Source organism: Brachyistius frenatus, unplaced genomic scaffold (assembly GCF_029030835.1).
Source record: "Brachyistius frenatus isolate BFR_SWC_R1_liver_20210118 unplaced genomic scaffold, ASM2903083v1 Contig_74, whole genome shotgun sequence".
Lineage (NCBI taxonomy): Eukaryota > Metazoa > Chordata > Actinopteri > Embiotocidae > Brachyistius > Brachyistius frenatus.
The window spans coordinates 4,611-18,489 of NW_027210673.1; the positions used below are offsets into that span (position 1 = coordinate 4,611).

At 42.3% G+C, this 13,879-nt stretch overlaps 1 protein-coding gene across 2 annotated transcripts in view; it reads left to right on the forward strand.

The window, feature by feature from the left end:
• Positions 1-13,879, forward strand: part of LOC138626466 (1-phosphatidylinositol 4,5-bisphosphate phosphodiesterase zeta-1-like) — a 22,930-nt gene continuing 9,051 nt past the window's right edge. For both annotated transcript variants that reach the window (XM_069708118.1, XM_069708117.1), the window contains exons 1-10: positions 1-193; positions 1,215-1,416; positions 4,052-4,196; positions 4,484-4,636; positions 6,599-6,755; positions 7,684-7,800; positions 9,402-9,574; positions 11,452-11,578; positions 13,324-13,473; positions 13,732-13,804. In XM_069708118.1, coding sequence (XP_069564219.1) covers positions 1-193; positions 1,215-1,416; positions 4,052-4,196; positions 4,484-4,636; positions 6,599-6,755; positions 7,684-7,800; positions 9,402-9,574; positions 11,452-11,578; positions 13,324-13,473; positions 13,732-13,804 — 1,490 coding nt within the window. The remainder of the gene's footprint in view (positions 194-1,214; positions 1,417-4,051; positions 4,197-4,483; positions 4,637-6,598; positions 6,756-7,683; positions 7,801-9,401; positions 9,575-11,451; positions 11,579-13,323; positions 13,474-13,731; positions 13,805-13,879) is intronic.

A 13,879-nucleotide genomic window follows, 5' to 3' on the forward strand; every position in this document is an offset into this window, starting at 1 on the left:
ATGATGAAGAGAAGAAAGGCCCCCTCCACCAGGAGAGCTGAAATCCAGTATCTGTACCAGTGCTACACCTCAGGCCAAGCCACTCTGTCTGGCAGCTCTCTCCTAAAGTTCCTCAAGAAGGAGCAGATGGAGCTCAGAGCAACCGAAGAGACGGTGGAGTGTTTGATTGACAGATATGAGATTGAAGAGACAGGTGAGTGAAGGGAGAGTTGTGTACCATGTCGGGCTGCTTGCTGCTCATTATTATGGATAAAAAAAAGGGACTCTATTCTGGAAGGACTGAGGCATTGTCATGTAATGATGCTAATTTAGTTACAACAGAAGTTAGGGCCTAAGCTCCAGTGGTGCTCAGCTGACAAAAGTATTTGCCGTTAAGCCCAGAGGCTGCTGGCTGAACTGACAGAGGGAAAATGGAAGAGTCAGGCACGTAAGTGGACAAGTAGACCAGATGTTGTCTAAGGCCCAGTGTACCGCGGGCTAATTCACACCATCTCAAACACCAGGGAAAACACCAACACAAGGCACACAGCTAGTCTGTGCCATAAATGCACAGAAGACCTCACTCTGTTTACTCTATAGTCTTTGTGTAAGAGAAGGTTTTGACCATCTTTTAGTTCTTTCAGCAAACTCATATACCTGAATACAGAGCGGCTGCAAAGTTTATGTAGACTGAAATCGATCATAGCTGCTGAATTTATCCAAATTACAAAGAACATAAAAGAAAACTGAGCTACAGCTGCTAAATGTACAAGCAGGTCCACCTATATAGCACCAGCAAAAGGGCCAAAATGGAAAAAAATAAGTGCCAGTACTCCCTTTGCTCACATTGACAAGTCTATCAGCCGGTATTAGAACATCATTAAGTACAGCATTACTTTCTAAATTTCCACAGTAAATAAAAGAGACTGGTTCTCATATGAACTCCAGACTCTGTTGATGTTCTCTTTTAGAGCCATGTCAACATTATTATAAGGTTAGCATAACGTTATTTAGAATAGTAACAGAGAGAAGCAAGCAGCGGGAAAGGGAACCAGTGAGCGTCACAGAGTGCCTTCTGGGTAATGCAGTTTATTTAGAGCCATTATGAATCACCCATGTAACCTGATATGCAGCGGGCAGAACATGAGCTACATCATACAAGCTAAACATGAATATACCTGCTAAACACAGCATATTAGCTTGAGTGTTCAGACCCCTCCTTCTTCCTCTTCCAGCGAAAGATAGCGGGTCCATGACGTTTGAAGGGTTCCTCAGGTACATGGAGTCCAGAGACTGCTGCGTGTTCAACCAGGCCCACACCTCAGTGTACCAAGACATGGACCAGCCTCTCACCAACTACTTCATCTCCTCATCACACAACACCTACCTGACTGGAGATCAGCTTGTTGGGAAGAGCCACCTGGATGCCTATGTTTGGTAGGGAAGTGCAGCATATACAGTACAGCTTGTGTTGTTCTTCCTCTGCAGCAAAGACACAGAAATGTAAATCAAATCATTATTTGGTCCAGACACGCTTTAGCTTTAAGTGTCTGTGTTTTCTGTCTCTTCATGTAATCCCAGACTGAGTCCACGATGTTCAGATCAAGGCTCTGGGGAAAACATACTAACTGGTCCTGGACTCTTTGTTTTTCTTGTCACTGAAGATAGTTTCTTATAACTCTGGCTGAGTGTTTGTAGTCACTGTAAAGCTGCAGAATGAATTTCAGGCCGATCAGATGGCTCACTGATTATATTGTGCAATAGATAACAATCTAAACATCTAAAGTGCCTAAAACCTTTGCATATTACTGCGTATAAAATTGCAGGGTCACAGGTTAAAGTCTGCTAGCAAAAGAAGCCAGTGGCATCTCATTTGTAAAATCCTGTGATCAAAATGTTCTGAGACTGTTCCTGTTGAAAACAAATGGCGTGTGGTAAATATACCAAGTTATTTTGGTGGGTCAACATATTTTTGTGACCACTGGTACGTGCGCATTTGCGAATTACACCATAGACTTTCAACTTGAGCAGAAAGCGCACATCAAAATTTGTGTCAAATTTTTGGGGAACATAAAGAAGTCACACGGAGGTAAATCTGGCAAATAGGAGTGGTGGGGAGCTCTGAGTGTGCTGGTACAGGCAAGGGACTTGTCTGTTTTAAAACGTGCTGTGATTAGACGCATTGTCATGTTGAAGAACCGAAGAGCCATGGTGGCATAGTTATAGTAGAACTCGGTGTTGACTGTCTGACCCTGGGTGACAAATTCACGGTGCATAAAATCATTGAATGTCAAAGAAAACTCACTTGGTTGTGCTCCCGACCTGATGCGCCTGTTTCAGTCCTGGACAGTGACGTTCTGCCCCTCATGAAAGGAGAATGCTACTTAAAACACCTTGCCCAGCTTACTGCTTTGTGGCTGTGGGCTTTCTGAGTCTGTTACCGACTTCCAGAGTCTCACACAAATTTTCGAGTTTCAGGTCCATGGTGAAATCGCTAATACCCACGTACCGATGGTCAAAAATACATGTTTCACTTTAGTGCTGACGTTGATCGAACAATGCAACTCTTGGAAAAAGTTACTACTTTCCCCTGCTCCGTGCACATTACTGTGCTGCACTCAAAACTTTTGGATCGTACTTCGGTTTATTTCATGATACAAAATAAATGATAACTTCAAAAAAAACATTTGGCTGAAATAGAGATCTAAAAGGCCATTCAATACAAGATGATCCTCTCTACAGACCAACACGTTTGTTAATCTGGATACTCTCTTTCCCTCTCATTTCATTGACCCACTCATGTGCTGAGGCAGACAGTGAAATTGCTGTGGTGCCTTTATGGGACAATGGAGGTGATTACAAAAGAGGCTGATGGCAGCAGAAGTGCAATATTTATGGTTCCACTGAAAGTGCTGAGTGCCCTGGCCGGCTGGTAGAGTGGAACCCTCCAACCCAGAGGCCTGGAAGCTCTGGTTTACTTAGATAATGAAAGAGTGATTTTGGGAGGAAGACAAAGCGGCAGGAGCAGGGGGCTGCTTTTAAGAAATCCAACTAGCTTGCAGGTGGGAGAGGGAGGAGAATAATATGACCAAATGTATTTGCCTGGTGAAGAAAACCATGATTCATAAGAGCCTTTGTGTTGCAGGCTCTTGCAAGTGATGATAAAAATAACCTCGTGTTTTTTTTTTGGTGTGTCTTCAAAATGTTCATCCTGACATGTTTTACATCAAAAGCTTTTACAAATTGCTATTAATAATAATGAAAAATGCTCAACTACTTTTTTTTTTTTGGAAATAATAACTAACACATCACATTCATAGCTCTCACTTCAAAAACCGAGTGACAGTATCAGCTAATTTAGTCCAGGTGACTGAGATGTTATGAAGAAATTGTTTACAATTTTGGGAAATACACTTGAAGACTGATACCTCTCTAATGTCTGCGCATCAAAGCAAAGGGCTACTAGCCTACTTAGCAGCTTAGCATTACAATAGAAGCAGAAGAAATCAGCTTACCTGCCTCCTGCCATAATTTATCATTAAAGAAGCGACAGACTGTCAGAAAAGCTGAATCATTCGAGAGTCAAAATGTGTGGAGAAAAGAGGACGATATAACTGCATCAGGGCTGCAAGAAAATATATTATTGTCAAAGTCATTATTCGCCCCATACCTGTTGTGAGACTGATATAATATTTGTCTGACACCAACCGAGAAAGCAATATTGTATAAGACCAAGACACATTTAAACATATAAATGTAATGCATTAACCTGATTATTTTCATATAAAGAAAAGCACAGGAATTGAGAGATAACTGTCATTTTCTGGTGTGAGATGGAGAGAAGATTCAGATTCATACAGAAGTAGGGGACATGTTGGCTTCCCTTATTATGTGGGAAATATGAGAGCAGTTATGAATAGTTGACCTGTCTTTAGCACGGTGAGAAAATAACTCAGTTTGTGCCTCAACTTCTCACTGTATGTATTTTAGCCTCAGCACAGCTCAGTGTGTGCATGTATCTCTGTTTGTCTGTTTGTCTGTGTGTGCTTGTGTGCACGCGTGTGTGACACAGTGCTCTGAGGAAAGGCTGTCGATGTCTGGAGATTGACTGCTGGGATGGGCCAGATATGGAGCCGGTCGTTTACCACGGCTACACCCTCACCACCAAGATACTCTTTAGGGATGTTATCAGCACTGTGAAGAAACATGCCTTCGAGGTAACAGCATGTAGTTTGTAACATATGTATTTCCTGTTCTTAAGTGGTGCCCTGGGCTCAGTGTTTGCTCTGTAGGCGCCAGGAGTCCCCACTGAGCTGCATTTGCTCTAATTAATAACCTCTCTGATAAAAGTGCTTTGCCTGCGAACTGTCTGATTTACCAATTCAGGCCAGGGAAGACTTTAGACCCTGCAGACAGCCGTCAGGAGCATCCAGGTTGATGCTCATTGTAAGGAATGGAGGCTAAATCCTGTTTTTTTTTTTCTGGTGTGATCATTTCTTGACAGGTGTCTGCTTATCCAGTGATCTTATCTTTGGAGAACCATTGCTGCAAGGAGCAGCAGGAGGTTATGGCCCAGTACCTCATCTCTATCCTGGGGGACAAGCTGCTGTCAACTCCCTTGGATCATCCAACCCCCGGAGACCTTCCAGGCCCAAATGTAAGCCTCAGAAGAAGCAAAAGTTTGGCTACGTGAATGGTAAATTAGAAGAAGGATCTGTATTTACTGTTAGCGCCGGTGGGCAGGCAGAGGAGTGATGGTGTTAGCATCTATAAGTCCCTATCATCTTTCATAGCACTGCAAAACAAGGAGAGAATAAGACCTCTTCGTCGTCACGGAGGGACTCATTAGTCTCTTTCTGAGGCTCCATGTACCCCTCTCCTCCGTGAGGACATCAGGGTAAATGGACGCCTACATTTGCAAGCCTCTTTAATCTTTCAGAGAGTTGCTAAATTAAATGTGATGTGATTGATCCTGAGAAGTGTCCATCACTTGAAGCATGTTGAGGCACTTGAGCAGATAGTTCATTTAGATTACCCTGTTCGGGCTCTATCTCATCTAAAAGCATCTGTCTCAACTCATTAGGAAGCGACCGGCCTGAAAGACACTCAGTCCCTCCAATCTATGACGAGGGGGAAAACGTTTTTTTTTCTCTGAGTGTGAAGGTATGTGTGCTGTCTCAACCGAGTGTCTCTCCCTCTGACTTCCACTGCTTTAGAGTTTACTGCAAAAAAATGAGTTGTGTTTGGTCCTCAGAGTGGACATCGTTTTTTATCTTTATGACTTAGAAAGTGGGGGTGCTAATGGTGTCTTCTTGACTTTTAACCCCTTGCAACGAAAACACAAAATCAGTGTTCATGTTTTAGATTCATGCAGCTTCACAGCCAAGTTACAATCTAATTATGAAAATGGAACCAATCTGCAATTGCTCAGAATTGCTTACGAGTTGCACTGCACTCTGAGCAGTTATATCAAAGCATTTAAAATTGTCCCCCAAGTTGTCAAAGCCACAGGAAAAATGGAAAAAAAAACCCTGTAGTTTTGGCTTTATTTTTCAATTCTCCAGTGTTGTTGTAGGATTAGAAATAAGATCCAGTTAATTCACATGTTATTATGTGACTTTATTCTATTTTTACTGTCAGCATGAGGCAAACCTCCCCTCAAGAACCGCATATAATATCCTGAATTGCATCAACATCAGCAAAGCCTCTATTTTAGCTCTGCAGACTGTATAATTTTGAGTAACTGAAAGAGTGCAGTGAGGCAGTGCCAAGTGAAGCTGTGAAGCTTGTAATTTTTACACAGTATGGCCTCTTACAGGTTGTTGATGTTGGCATATCTGTAATTATTTTGCATAATTTGCCTGTGCATACAGCACAGAGCTGCCTTCAGACCAGGATTTTTTTTTTTTTTTTTTTGCTTTTAGCACATTGCTGCGAGAGAGAGCCCGACAGAGTACGAACATATTTGTAGAGGACAGTGAAATGTGGCAGCAGATGTGTTATTCAGTGATTTGATACACGTTTCGTCTCTTCTTATCTTTCCAAACTTGGCTGTGTGTATGTATGCACTGATGTGGATGTGACTCTGGAGAACAGTATAGCGGGGGTGGTTTGTTCAAAAGGAATGTAGTGATGTTTGTGTCCTAAGTTTTAGGAAGCATGAGCAGCTTGACTGATGCAAATGATGGTTTTATGAGTGTGGCGTGAATGTACATGTTTGTAATTATACTGTACTGTGTGTGTATGTGTGGGAATGCCAGGACCTGAAGTATAACATCCTCATCAAGAATAAAAAGATAAAACCTCAGATTAAGACAGAGGACGCAGCAGGGGCAGAGGAGAGTGCAGATGAGGGGGAGGTGGAGGAGGAGGAGGAGGAGGAGGAGGAGTCTGAGGAGGACGAGGATCATCAAACAAAAAGGTTTTGGTCTTCCAAAAAGGCAGGGTCAAAGAAAAAAGTAAGTCAGGGTTTATCAGTCAGATTAAAGCAACACATTTTCAGAAATAGTTAGAAACAGATGGAGACAAAATGGAAACAGCTAAAGCTTTTCAACCTGCTGTTATTTTAATTTCACTGCTGTCTTTTTTTTCTCTTCTCTTCCCTAAATGTAATGAGCAGAAGAAGAAGGTGGTGGTGGCCCAGTCTTTATCTGACTTGGTAATATACACAGGGTCTGTCAAGTTCATCAGCTTCAGTCATGCCAAGGACAACCAAAACTGCTACGAGAACACATCTATGGCAGAGAAGAAGGCTCGCAAGCTCACCAAAGCCTCAGGTAGGGTGTCTTTTATTGATCTGACAACATGATTTCAAAGTAATAAAGAATGTGTACTATCATTTTGATGAGCTTGGCAGATTCACTTGATTTATCATCACACTGAGCTCTCTGTGCTCCTTGGATGAGATATGCAATTATCACCAAGTCCATAAACATCCATAATAATAAAAGCATATTTAACATGACATATACAGGGGAGTAATTTTTAGGGACTAAAGCCCAGAAATGTGTCTCACACTCTCAATACTGGGGAAGTGAAAAGAGCCCACAGAGGTTTCAAATCAATGGATAATCAGTTAAACTGTCATCACGCTGCTGTGCAGCAGTATATTGGAGAAACAGACTGATGTGGAGAAATGAAATCCCTTCCTGCTGAGGAGGAATGACACTTTCCAGACACGCAGTTACATTATGAGCTGGTTGACTTGGTTGGCAGGGACCATGAGCAGTCTTAGTTAAGCTGGAGCTGTAAAAACCTTATAGTTTGTCAAGCAGGAAAACCATGCAGTTATGGTAATGATAACAGACAGACTGAAGCTGTGTGCCAGTCTGTTAGTCATACGAAGGAGGATGATGGTACATGCATCAAAACCTAATCAGGAAAAATAGTTTCCACCTTTGTTGGTATTCACTTTCCATTTAACGTAAAGTTAAAAAAACCAGAAAGCCAATAATCATTAATGTATTGTCAAGAACTCTGATCCGTCCAATGACAAATTGTAAAATATTTTTTTTAAAGTCACCTGCAGGTTGACCTCAATGCTCTCACTGGATTACTGATTCACACAGACAGCGACACTCAGTCACATAGTTAGATTAAAATGCACACGATCACAGAAATGACATCTGTTAAGTGAGTCTGATGAATGAGTGTGTGTCAGATTAGACTTCTGACCTTTGATGTGTTGTGCGTCCTCTCCCTCAGGTCCAGATTTTGTTCAACACAACCAGAGGTTCATCAGCAGGATTTACCCGGCGGCCTCGAGGACGTCCTCCTCCAACTACAACCCTCAGGAGTTTTGGAACATGGGCTCGCAGATCGGTGAATTGGAGGAGGGCGAGTTTATAGCTGTTAAAGACATGAGAAAGACCTCATCAATGCACACCTAAGAGATATGACCAAATACATTATTTATATTATTAGGATTTCAAGTTGTATATATTTAATGGGCAATTAATCAGATCATTAAAATCATTTAAAGGATATATTCATTAATTATACATATGTCAACTTAAAGTGATTACTACTTTTCCATTACCTTTGTTTAAACTTTGGTGAACATCAAAACCCTAAAAAACAACAATTCAAAAGCCTGAAAACCTGGAAAAGAAAATGTTCCACTCCTGTGTCAGCAGAAATCAAATGTTTTTTGACACACAACCGCTGTGATCCGTTACAAGCTATTGAAATGGAAAGAGTTGCAGTCCAGAAATCAGACTGTCAAACTTCAAAGGGAACAACCCGGCCAAGTGTCCTGTCGATTAACGGTGAAAAGAACATTTCATTCCAGCCCACAGCCTGACCACCTCATCTGTGTTTTCCCTGGAGCAAGTCCTCTCCCGGCCCTTATCACACCCTTTCTAAATCGATTTGCACCCTCGTAAATGCATTTTTTTCTTTTCTTTAAACTACAGCAGTGTCTGGGTCAGACCTGAACTTTTTTTTCTCCACTTATTTCTTTCGAGTCAAGCATGAGCATTGGGCTTGATATAAATATAACATACCTGTGCTTTCTAGAGTAACCCTGCTTTAAAACCAAACAAAAAAATCATAACCTTTATATACTCCATCCTTCCAGTAATACATGATTTACACATGAGGTTGAGGTCTCCACCCTGATCTGTCTGAGATGTCCTGGCCAGTGTTCTTGTCACTCCATCTGTCTTCACACAGCCTCGTCATCCGTCTCCATCAGTCAGTCAGTCAGTCAGTCAGCCTCTGACTCTGACATGGAGCCCTGCTGATCGCTGAGCAGACTGTCTTCATGCTGTGGTGGCAGCCGTACACATGGTGATCTGCACTTTTCACAGTTGCAGGGGGCTGCGTTCTCAGTTGAGATAGATTAATTAGATCAGTTATTTGGAGATCCACTGGGCCTCTGTGACACACAGTGTAAAAAACAAGAGGCCGAACGATGCTGTGCAACACGTTGTTCATTAAACATACTTCTTTGCATTATTAACCGCATTATTGCAGGCTCACCAGAGATTTCTGTCCAATCATACAAAGATATACTTAAAATCTATTGGTAGGTTTACTTCTGCCTCTTTCATCATCTGTCAATGTGTTTATATGTCTGAACTGTGTAGTCACTGATGATACAAAGGACTCTGTGTATGCAGTACACATGCTAACACAGAGCTTTGCACTGGCACAGTTGGTGATTCTAAATGCCTCCATGATGCAACGTATGTCATTTTAGCAGAAACATTTCAAATCATTGTGTAATTTAACTGTCTCCTGCAGAGTGACAAAGAACTTTAGAAAAGGGAAGGTACGCCGCGATTATCTCATGCTGCTTGTTTTATTTTAACAAGCTTTAGGCGCTCTCAATTTTGTTCCTGCACCTAATTTTTTTTTTTGCTGCTGCTTTGTGGCCCCATGTTTCCATTGTTCCAAGACTATCCCATGGTGTTTTTCAGTGGCTCTCAATTTCCAATCTCTGGGCTTGCCTATGGACCTTAATGATGGCCGTTTCCAGGACAACGGGGGCTGCGGATACGTCCTGAAGCCGGCAGTGCTCAGGTCCAGTCAAAAGAGCTTTAATCCCAGCTGCAGCCAGCATGGCCTCAAGCCCACACACCTGCTGCTCAAGGTACAGCTATGGAGCACTGAACACTGAATAATCTACTCATGGTGGATTTATGGATTAAGGTGTAATGTTACAAGACTGTCTGTGGGTGTGGGTGTGTGTTCGTTATGTGCATCTACGTGTGTCTATGCCTCACAATCTAGGGCATTGTGTAGCAGAGCTCATTTTACTCTTCGCCTCCGAGATAAACGCTTTCCTGCCGGATGCTGTGAACCAACAATGATGTAAATCTCCCTGAGAGTGTCTGTTTAATTAGATTATCTCCCTCAGAAAGTTAACGGAAAGGAGAGACAGAGGTTATCTAATGCAATTAGACCCACGGTCCAATTAATAAATCATCCCTATTCCATTATTTTAAGCATCTTGGGGGACAGTGATAGCAGCAATTGTAATGTACAGTATAAGGCACATGTCAAAGGGTGGTAGATGCTGTTGAGAACAGTCACATCTTTTCATTTAAGGACAACAGTCACACACAAGCTCCTCTTGGTCCTCACACAGACTATTGGCTCTTATGTGTAATAACGTGAGAGATATCTGAGGCTCTGCACTGCAAAGACAATTTGATGAACTGCATGGCATCACATGGAACTCATGCAGCTTTATTGCAGAAAAGGAAGGAGGGATCTTCAAATGTAGTCACTCTGCTGGAATTACTCTGCTGGAATCAGTCTCACGGTCAGCTACGAACCACAGTGATACTTTTAAAAAAAACTCGCTTTTCCTAAACTGAAAATCTGGGCTGTCCACGCCGAGTCGATTAATAGCCTTGTAGTTAGTTCAAGTCAATAGTTGATTAATGTTTAGTCGATTATTTGAGGACAGCTCCACCGAAAATACAAACATTTTTCTCAGCTTCTAATTTAACCATGCAGATTTGAGAAATGATCATCACCATTAGCTACCATTAGCTGTTGTTTATTGTCATTGTGTTATTAAGTCCTATCATACAATATTGCCACTACAATTCTTTGCTTGTTATATGATGAAGGAAATAAGTCTTGATCAGACGACAGTTTACTTCGATTGCACAGACTCTCACAAGTTAAACAAAAGCACATCGTCTAATAGAATAATATACACACACACACACACACACACACACACACACACACACACACACACACACACACACACACACACACACACACACACACACACACACACACACACACTCCCCCATCATGAGGTAGACAATATAAATGTGATGTGATGTGTTTTTTGGGTGCCCTGGGAAAAAGCCCTACTTTATTTATTCACATCATCACTCTGTATTATTAGATCACTTCAGGGAAAATCCTGCAATCTTGACTCAGCTTTCATCTCATGGAGAATCAGACTCATGAGTAGGATTCAGTGTTGTAACTTAGGTAGGGTCGGGTTTTCAATCTTTCAACATTAAATTATTCATCTGTTCAGGATCTGTTGAGCTTTCATGAGTCTATTTAGCATAAAACCGTCAACAATAAGCAATGGTCGGCTGTTATAACAAATCTTCATGTGACGATAACTCCACTGTTATGTACTCACACGTAGAGGCCATTGTGACTGTGAATGAGCATCACGCAGGGTGTTTTGTAGTGTGACTTTAGGAGAGAAAAGGGACTGTAATTTTGGGACGGACACCGTAAACCTCCATCAGTGCCAAGCGGGGTATGCCGTGATAAGTACATGCAGGTTTGTCTTTGATCAGGGCCAGGTAAGGGAAGGCTCAATGTGAGAGGACTGCAGATAAGCCTGCCTCTCTCCAGACTAGTGTAATTACAGCGCTCTCCTCTTCTCTTTCCTACTCTTACTGTCTCTCCTGGTTTCTCGCCACTCACGCCTATATTTATTGTTTATTCATTGTACAGATGACGTCTCTGTGTGTCTACCTACAGGTGATCAGTGGGTCCAATATGCCGGTCCCTAGGAGTGGTAAACCTCTGGACCCCTTTGTCAGAGTGGAGATTCACGGGATTGCATCTGACTCCTGCAGAAAAAACACGCATACTGTCAGAAACAATTGTAAGTACTGCAACACAAACTGTGTTTAGGACATTTTAAAACATAGCATGACTGCCTCAGCTCTGTTTTATCAGCCTAAGTTTTATTTTGTCAGAATTAACTCTGCATCTTTGACACTCAGCTGAAAGTGTTTTACATTATTTCCTAGTAATTAAGAATAACACATTTCTGAGCCCTTATCAGAAGCTCATATCAGATGTGAGAGCTCCTGGGTGATGTTTGTTCTTCCTGAAGAACTGGAGGTCACTGTGACATTGATGGTTTCTTCTATTTAAAATGCACGTCACCCTCGAAGTGGCACTTGAGGAAGAATCGGAGGATAACTAAAGTACGATTCTTTCTTTGAAAACCACAAAAATCTGTACCAAAGTTTCCAGCAATCCATCCATCCAGGACCAAAGTGACAGAGTGACAGACATGCACATACACTGCCATCAATAAGGCCACAGTGAGCAAGACCATGTTCACCTCTGGTTTTGTACCAACATATGCAGCTACAAGTACAAATGATATCTGAGAGCATGTCTACTACCAGCATAATGTGAGGCAATGTCAATCTTCAGGTGAAAACATGGAAACCACCTAACTGAATTCTAGAGAGGTCTATTCAGTCTGACAGCAGTATTTCATGGGTTAAATATGTTTTTGTTTTTTTTCCGTCTTCCTTTAAATGAATTTCCCGGGTAGCTGCCGTTGAGCTTCTGAAAATAAATGTGCTGATGAGTTTCTTCAAAATGTAGAAGTGAATTTACTTGGAAGAGAAGTCTGTAATGCAGTATCGCTATGACTGAAACATGTTGATAGTTTCGGCACACAAGATGAATCACTGCAGTGCAATTCCTTAGATCCTCATATGAACACATTTGGTGAGATGAGACAGAGAGGGATACAAGGAGAGAGGGACAGGGTAGGAGACAGTAAAGAGTCCTGGAGGGCACAGAGCGCTTATGCAGGGACATAAATCATAAAATCGTCTCATGAAACAGATAAGGTCACTGCTGAATACAAATGGATGTGTATTTAAATGAGAACTGGGTTGTAAAATGGGAACCTGAGAAAATTGTTAGAATTTATTTTTTAAACTTGTTCTGCAAAACTAAAGCTTATAACGCTTGTCATGTTATCATCAAGCTACTGTGGGTCTGTTTATTTACTGTGTCGATGGGATGTTGGTTTAAACTGTTGGATTTGTAGACATTCATTTCCTCACAGGATGAAATGGAAGAAGCTAACAAGCAGGTGGATTGTTGTTATCGTGATAGGTGGCGGGTACTTTTCCACGGGGCCCCCATTTTTTCTACAGTAGCCCAGAACAGACACACCAAACACTGGTTGCAGAGCGCTGCTTATCGCTTTTTCCACGAGTTTTGCGGCCACTATTCTCGTACACACCGTAAGGAGAGGGTGAGGCGAGGGGGGTTCAATGGTTTTTAATCTGCAACCTCACCACTAGTTGCCACTAAATCCTACACACTGCTCCCTCTAAATTTAGTACTGAGCAATTTCTGTACAAACTGCGCAGGGAATTTAGAGCTGTTTCACTGTAGCCAGCTTCCTGCTGCCACCATAAACAAGTTGAGAACCTTAAAATCAAAACAATGTGCTGAAAGATGCTAGAACGTGCTGCAACTGAGATTAACTGCAGTCAAGTTCATCAAGCAACTCCATCCATATACAATTAGATGAGGATCCACTGTTTATATCAAACTAAATCCAGAGATGTTTGATTCTGATTACCTTTACAGCTCTGACTCCTTTTTGGGAAACTGACATGAACTTCAATATTAGTGTCCCGGAGCTCTGCCTCATCCGCTTCTGTGTCCGTGATCAGACCGGCCTCCTTAGCAGCGAGTTTGTGGGCCAGTACACCCTGCCCTTCACCAGCCTGAAGAAAGGTGAGCCACTGGGCAGAAAAAGCAACAAGGGGTGGGGGGGGGGGGGTTGGGAGCCAGATGAAGAGCTAAATTACATCAGGTGACATTGTCGACCATCATTGTATTTCCTCCACATTTGTGTCAGCATAACTGAAGGTTGGTCTCTGCTCTGTGGCTGGCTTTTTTAGGGAAAGGATCCCGTCTATCTATATGACGCTCACGTATTTAGCAGCTATACATACATTTCTTTTCACGCCTCCCTTCCTTCTCCACCTCCAGGCTACCGCTGGGTGCCTCTCCGGTGCCGAGACGGATGCAGCCTGGATCCAGCCTCCCTCTTCGTCTTTGTCTGGTATTAAAAACAGCTCTCCAAATCAGACTCTCTCACACACGCATATGCACCTTGCCAGCACACAGAGGAGCATGG